Raw genomic sequence first — 7,013 nt, 5'->3', positions numbered from 1 at the left:
AAATAATTTGAGATTAACACTTCCAACTTATATCATGCTTTCTCTACCTTAGGTGGCTTTAACTTAATTTTAAATTATGTTGACAAACTTCCTGTAAAACTTTAAGCAGCATGGATGCTCGTTTATAAATGTAACTTCTCTTCACAAATACCTCCTCTGGAATAATAGAGATATTTTATTTAAAAGAAGGTCACTCTTCTTAGAGACCTGGGTTTAAAATTAAATCATACTCGTGGCTCAGCTGCTAAGTAAAGCAGGACGATTTCTCACTTAAAATTAATTCTACTTAATATATACATTTCCAGTTAGTCCCCAGGAATTTTCCATGATGGACCCAGCTGATTAATCCGTGAGGAAAATCTGCTTCTCATGGGATATATGGAATATGCAGGTGGTTTTGGAAATTATTGTGTGTATATATTGGAGCTGTTATATCTCATATATGGACTGGAAAAGTGTTTGGAAGAGCCCCCATAAATATTTGATTGTGAACAAGGTAAAGGAAAATTGATCCTGCTAAGCACTACATGTTAAAAAAATAAAATAATAATTTCTATATATATATAAATAAAAGAATAATATGTTTATATATATATATATATTCTTAAATAGAAATTTACCAATTAATCGCCATGTTTTCTTGAAGATACTGAACTCGACATTAAATCAATAACAGACTCATACCTTTAATGCACATATGTTTTTACTTAATAAACAACCCTGTTTGTTTTTTATTATTATTATTATTGTCACGTTTTATTGCATACTTCTTTTTCTTTTTTGTTGTGTATTTGTTTGTTTGAAAAAAAAAAAAAAAAGGTTTAACAGAAAAATAAATAAATATCCAGAACAGGTTGTTTTTCACCAGTCAGGGGAGAGAGAAGGAAACAGCGCCCCCTAATGTTCGGCGTCACACCGGAAACTGATTCTGATTATTCTGCAGAAAGAAAACAAAGGTGCTAACAGGGTTAGCATCATTTTAACAGCCCGTTGGTGTGAGGATCTAGTCCAGAAATCTGCGCAGCAACAATGTGTTCAGTTCAGCCTCTGAGGGAGTTTATCAGACAGAGACTAACTGCTGCTGCTGAAGAAATCTTCTCAGAGGTGGAAAAAACCATCATCCAGTACGAGGAGGAGATCGACCGTCAGAGACTGCTGGACATCAGCTGGAGACCCCGGATCAGCTCACAGAGAGCAGGTTCGGTTCTGATGGGTTCTACTAGTGGCTGAGACTTGAAAGTTAATGAGGCCTGAGTTGGGAGTAAAGTGAGTCCTGAAGAGCACAGGTACTCCCCCTGCTGGCCAAATACCGGACCGCCATCTTGGGGAGGTCAACCGCTCCACTATGTAGTTCTATTTAGCACTCAGTGGAGTATTTATATAACCATTACTCTCTAAAAACTAAACCTTTTCACACTTTTATGATGCAAACTTTATAAATACTGTTATGAGAGCTCCGTGTTTAAGTATACACCTATTAAATATTTTGAATCATAAACAGTAAAAACAATCAGATGTGATGAACACACAATCTATAATAAATGTATATATATATATATATTATATAATTACATTTAATATCTATATATTTTTAAAACAATTTTAAATGCTTACATTGAATGACAGAAATATATTACAGGAAAACAAAATATAAAATAATGATCAACACTATTATATACATCCATCCATCCATCCATTTTCTATCACCATCTCCAGCTTTTTACAGGCGAGAGGCAGGGTACACCCAGGACAGGTCACCAGTCCATTGCAGGGCAACACAAACAACCATTCACACTAACACCTAAGGAGAATTTAGAGAAGCCAATTAACCTAACAGCCATGTTTTTGGACTATGGGAGGAAATCGGAGTACCCGGAGAGAACCCATGCATGCTCAGGGAGAACATGCAAACTCCATGCAGAACAAGCCGGGCCGGGAATCGAACCCAGATCTTCTTGCTGCAAGGCGGCAGTACTACCAATTATATACATGTATAGGATAAAAATAGGGTTCAGAACATTCTGGATCATCTTCAAAGTTTCCATTTTCATCCATTGGTTCTACTCTGTCTTCCTGTCCAGATGTCCCACAGCTTTATGTCTCTACTGGGACCATCCTGACTGACCAGCAGCCCTGTAACCCAGTGGAACCAGAATCTAAGAGGTTAAAGGTGGAGCTGGATGAAACAGAGGCTTTGGGAATCAAGGAAGAACAGGAGGAACCAGAACCTCTTCAACTGAAGGAAGAAAGCAGCGAACTGGGCTTCAATCAGGACGAAGCTCAGCCGAATCCTGTTAATGAGAAAATGGGCCACAATCAACTAGAACCAAACAAGGAGCGGCTCCTCTTTCAGAACTCTGCTGAAGGTGAGAATATCTGAAGCTCCTTTAACAGAAAGCTTAAATGTGCCTCTGCTGACCTGACTTTTTTTATTTAATTACAACTGATTCTAACTTAGTCCTCTGGAAAAAAAAAAAAAACTCAACAACATCTCAACATCATTCCATTGCCATGCATCTGTAATTTACTAAATTTTTCATTCCCGTTTTTGAACACGTGTACAAACCTTGACATCAATATATATGTTGATGATAGCGTAGGTCTGTTTGTATGCAATGGATCCATTTGGCACATTGTGCCAAATATGTGTCCAATAGTGCCAAATTCTGTTATCGGCATTTTACGATTTATTAAACAATAGAAAAACAAATTTTCTTGAAAAGTCAAATTTTTAATAATAATAATAATAATAATGGAACTGTATTGATCTCACATTGAAGAAATTTACCTCTGCATTTAACCCATTCCCTTGGGGAGCAGTGGGCTGACATAGTGGGGCACCCGGGGAGCAATCTGGGGTTACGGGTCTTGCTCAGAGACCCAGAGTGGCACTCTGTGGGAGAGGATTTCAAACTCATAACCTCAGGGTCCAAAGCTCAATGCCCTAATTTAGGGCACCACTCCCAATGCTGCGGATAAAAGCAAATGCATAACCCCCTACAGAGTGATTTGATATCTATAATTAAGGTTGCTAGCTCACAAAACGTATAACATCCAACATCATAACCAGAAACTTCTGTAGATATAGTTTCTATTTCTGACCTTCTTATAGAAAAGGATTAGATGGATTACACTGCCATGAGAAGCTAGTTTATGAAAGATACAAGCAGATGTTATATTTTTGCATGAGGACCTTGGTGGTCTGTTCCTATGCTGCAGAAGGGTGGCAGTCGAGGGCGGGGATCTTGGCGTTCTGATCCTCGGCTGAAGAAGCTGGCACTCGAGACATGGAATGTCACCTCTCTGGTGGTGAAGGGTCCTGAGCTAGTGTGAGAAGTTCTGGCTAGAAATAGTCGTTTTCACCTTGATACGTGGCTCTGGCTCTGGAACCAGTATCCCTGCGAAGGGTTGGAAACTCTTCCACTCTGGCATTACCTCTGGTGAGGGATTTTTGTAACAGTTAAAAAGCAGTACTGGAGGTTAGCTTTGAGTGGTTTACAACCTTTATTGTTGAGATTAACCTAATCTCTGATTTTAATAAAAAGGGCCCACAATTCCAAAACAGGTTAAAATTATTGGTAAAACATAAATCCAGAGTTCCAAAGATTAATTGCAGCCATGTATGTAAGCCGAGGATTCTGCTAAAACGCCCAGAGCCACACCCTCAAGTGGAAATGGGCCCAGAAATGAAAGCTCTCATTTCCAAAGATCAGCTTTGTCTTTTTTTCTGACAGTAGCAGACAAAATCCTAACAGGGTCTAGTGGAAAGTTAAATATGTGGTCAAATAGAAGCAAATGGTACAGACAATGTGAGGAGAGGAAAAAGAAAGCAAGGAGAGACGAGAGGGAAAAAAAGAATAAATGATCAAATTCAACTAATCATCAGCATGGTCTATTGAAAACAACCTCAGTCATCAAGTTCAAAACACATCAAAGCAGGCTCAGGGATTCATTTTTAAGCCAAAAAATAAAACATGCAGCATAAAGTTCAAGCAAACCCCTTCTAGAACAAACATCAGCATTTTACTCTATTTCTAATGCAATACCTGCCCAGGCACAGTTAAAGTAGGAAAGAAAAAGGAATAAAACATTTTACTTTTTGGCATTCTTTGGAAAGCAGTCTGCTGCAGCTCTCAATACGTCTTTCGAATGGCACCAGCCTCAATGTTGCCTTGAGGTTAGAAGAAAACTACATTTTAAAACCAATAAATACCCATGTAGTTCTAAAAGCATTATTTTGCCACACATTTGCCAAACACTGGTGTGATGCCAGGGCTGGAAGACACTCTATAAGTTATAACTATAGTTTGTTTGGGAGTGTTCTGAATCAAAACTGGATTTATTGTCAGCTGTAAGCTACACCTGCCTGACAAATGCAAAATGAATTGATTGGACCTTGATCTTGGAACTGAGCCAAAAGGTCTGAGTTTCAATGTCTGGGCACAACCTCATGCTTTTGGTTATATAATGTTTGTCTAAAGTGGGGTTTAGTTAGTTGGAAAAATAATATTTTTTTTCTGTTTTTCTTTTAGACCTCCCAAAGCAATATATCTGTAAGGAGGAGGAAGTCCAGGTTGATCCACAGCTCTGTAACCAGAAGGGGACCTGGTGCTTGAAGCAGGAAGAAATAGAACCTGTGCAGATCACAGAAAAATGCACTGAACTTTGCATCAGTCAGGACAAAGAGCAGCTGGTGCTAAAAGGGGAGACATATGGATTTAAGATGAGCCCATTTTCTGAAACTGAACCGAACACAGACCTCAAGCAGGAGACTGATCATTTTATGATGAGTCCTGTTTCTCATGATAAAGACCAAAGAGAACCAGACCCAAACATGGACCAGGAACTTGCTATCACTAAGCACCATATTCAGAAGGACAAGACTGTCAGTGACTCAGCCTCAAGCACAAATAAAGCGTTAGAGAAAAGCAAGAGTGGAAAAACAAATCTAACTGAGGTTAAAAGAATTGACAAAGATAATAATCTGCTATCTTGTAAAATATGTGGGAAAACATTCACTCAGCGGTATTTGATTGTGCACATGAGAACACACACAGGTGAGAAACCTTTTAAGTGTTCTACTTGTGGAAAAAGGTTCATTCAACAAAGTCATCTGATAAAACATTTTAGAATTCACAGCGGCGAGAAACCTTACGCATGTAACACCTGTGGTAAAAGTTTTAGCATAAGCTGTGCTTTAATTAGCCATATGAGAAGTCACACAGGCGAGAAGCCTTTCTCATGTCAGATCTGTGGACAGAGTTTTTCTTACAGAACAAGTCTTAAAGTTCACTTAAGAAAACACACAGGAGAGAAACCGTTTGTGTGTCAGATGTGTAGAAAGAGTTTTGTTAAGAAAGGTACCCTGCTAGAACACATACGAACGCACACAGGGGAAAAGCCTTACTCCTGTCAGATATGTGGGAAAAGCTGCAGTTTAAAAGGAAATTTGAAGCTTCATATGAGGATTCACACAGGTGAAAAACCTTTTTCATGTGTGACCTGCGAAAAAAGCTTTGCAGTAAAAAGTCAATTAACTCGTCATATGAGAATTCACACAGGCGAGAAACCTTTTTCATGTGTGACCTGTGGAAAAAGCTTTGCAGTGAAAAGCCAATTAACTCGTCACGTGAAAATTCACACAGGTGAGAAACCTTTTTCATGTCAGACTTGTGGTAAGGGTTTTACTAAAAACCTGTATTTAATTTCCCACATGAGAAGTCACACTGGTGAGAAACCTTTTTCATGTCAGGCGTGTGGGAAGGGTTTTACCAAGAATCTTTATTTAATTACCCACATGAAAATTCATACAGGTGAGACAAGTTAACTGTTTTACTTTCTCATTGATCGCATTACTTGAGAACCTAGTCCTTTTCAGCAACTTTCAAAAGTCAAGCACAAAGCTCAAACCAAGAATCTTTATAGTAGATTGAACGACAAACTCCTAAAGCCAACACCACTACCCTGCTAAATATTTTCTGGATTTGAATTCTACTCAATACTAATATTACAACCAAATCCAATGGCTTGGTCAGTGTCTGACTGATATATTGGTTAATATATAACTAAAATTGTTCTAACCAACTAGACTGGTTGTTTTTCCAACAGATCTATTCTTAGTGTCTCTAAACTCTTTGCAAACTCTATCCAAATATTCAACTGACTGCAGCTCTCCTAAAAACACCCACATCTTCACTGAATAGTGAAGCTGTTTAAAAGCATGTCAAACTTTGCAAGACTGTAGTGAGGCTTCAGTCATCACCTATTTTGGCTCCTCCCTTACATGAACAAGTCTTGATATGCACTTCACGGAAATGCTTCCCCACTACTCGACACACGCCTCGGCTCATCTCATAACATCACTACTTTCAGGACACACCTACTATTAAGGACTCTTTTGTTTTCTTGGGTGCTCCATGTAAAACTCATATTTACCAACTCAGGCCTCTTTGACCTGTGGACTGTCTGGAGGCCACATAGCAGAGACCTACTTATTGTTCAAACTGTTGTCAAGGTACTTTCTTTTTTTTTTTAAGTATAGCATGTTTGCAACCAAAGAGATAGCTTGGACCATTCCATCCACTTCTTTCTTTTTGAGTTTTACAGGAAAAAGTAAAAAAGAAAATGAAAAACTATGGCAGTTGTAGGTCTGTTATAACTGGACTGGACAGCAGCAGAAAGATATATCTTAGGTTGAGGCTATGTAATAAGTTTATGATTAGTATTGTGAGTTTCTTGTGCTTTTATATCCAACATAATTCATAGCATGTTGTTAACCAACAAAATAAAGTTTGAGACATGTCAGCATGGAGCACACCTGCTTACAGACACAACTGACAGATGTGCAGTGACAGATCTCCAGAACCACCATCCGATCCTCCCTCATTCCTGTCCTGACTCTCCTGGACATTTCCTGTAATGTGTGATGTGCCAATGCTATAAATGGTAAATGGCCTGTACTTATATAGCGCTTTTTTAAGTCAGGAGACTTGACCAAAGCGCTTTACACTACA

General features: G+C 38.6%; 1 protein-coding gene across 1 annotated transcript; it reads left to right on the top strand.

Moving 5' to 3' along the window:
• Nucleotides 1–935: 935 nt before the first annotated feature.
• On the top strand, nucleotides 936–6,981 carry LOC107100179 (gastrula zinc finger protein XlCGF57.1-like). The gene is made up of 3 exons (XM_015398575.1): nucleotides 936–1,198; nucleotides 2,082–2,366; nucleotides 4,533–6,981. The coding sequence occupies exons 1-3, from the start codon at nucleotides 1,030–1,032 to the stop codon at nucleotides 5,825–5,827; spliced, it is 1,749 nt and encodes a 582-aa protein (XP_015254061.1). The 5' UTR covers nucleotides 936–1,029; the 3' UTR covers nucleotides 5,828–6,981.
• The last annotated feature ends 32 nt before the right edge of the window (nucleotides 6,982–7,013 follow it).

The sequence above is a fragment of the Cyprinodon variegatus genome, unplaced genomic scaffold, assembly GCF_000732505.1.
Source record: "Cyprinodon variegatus isolate N-32 unplaced genomic scaffold, C_variegatus-1.0 Scaffold943, whole genome shotgun sequence".
NCBI lineage: Eukaryota > Metazoa > Chordata > Actinopteri > Cyprinodontiformes > Cyprinodontidae > Cyprinodon > Cyprinodon variegatus.
This window is presented reverse-complemented; position numbering and strand designations above follow the sequence as displayed.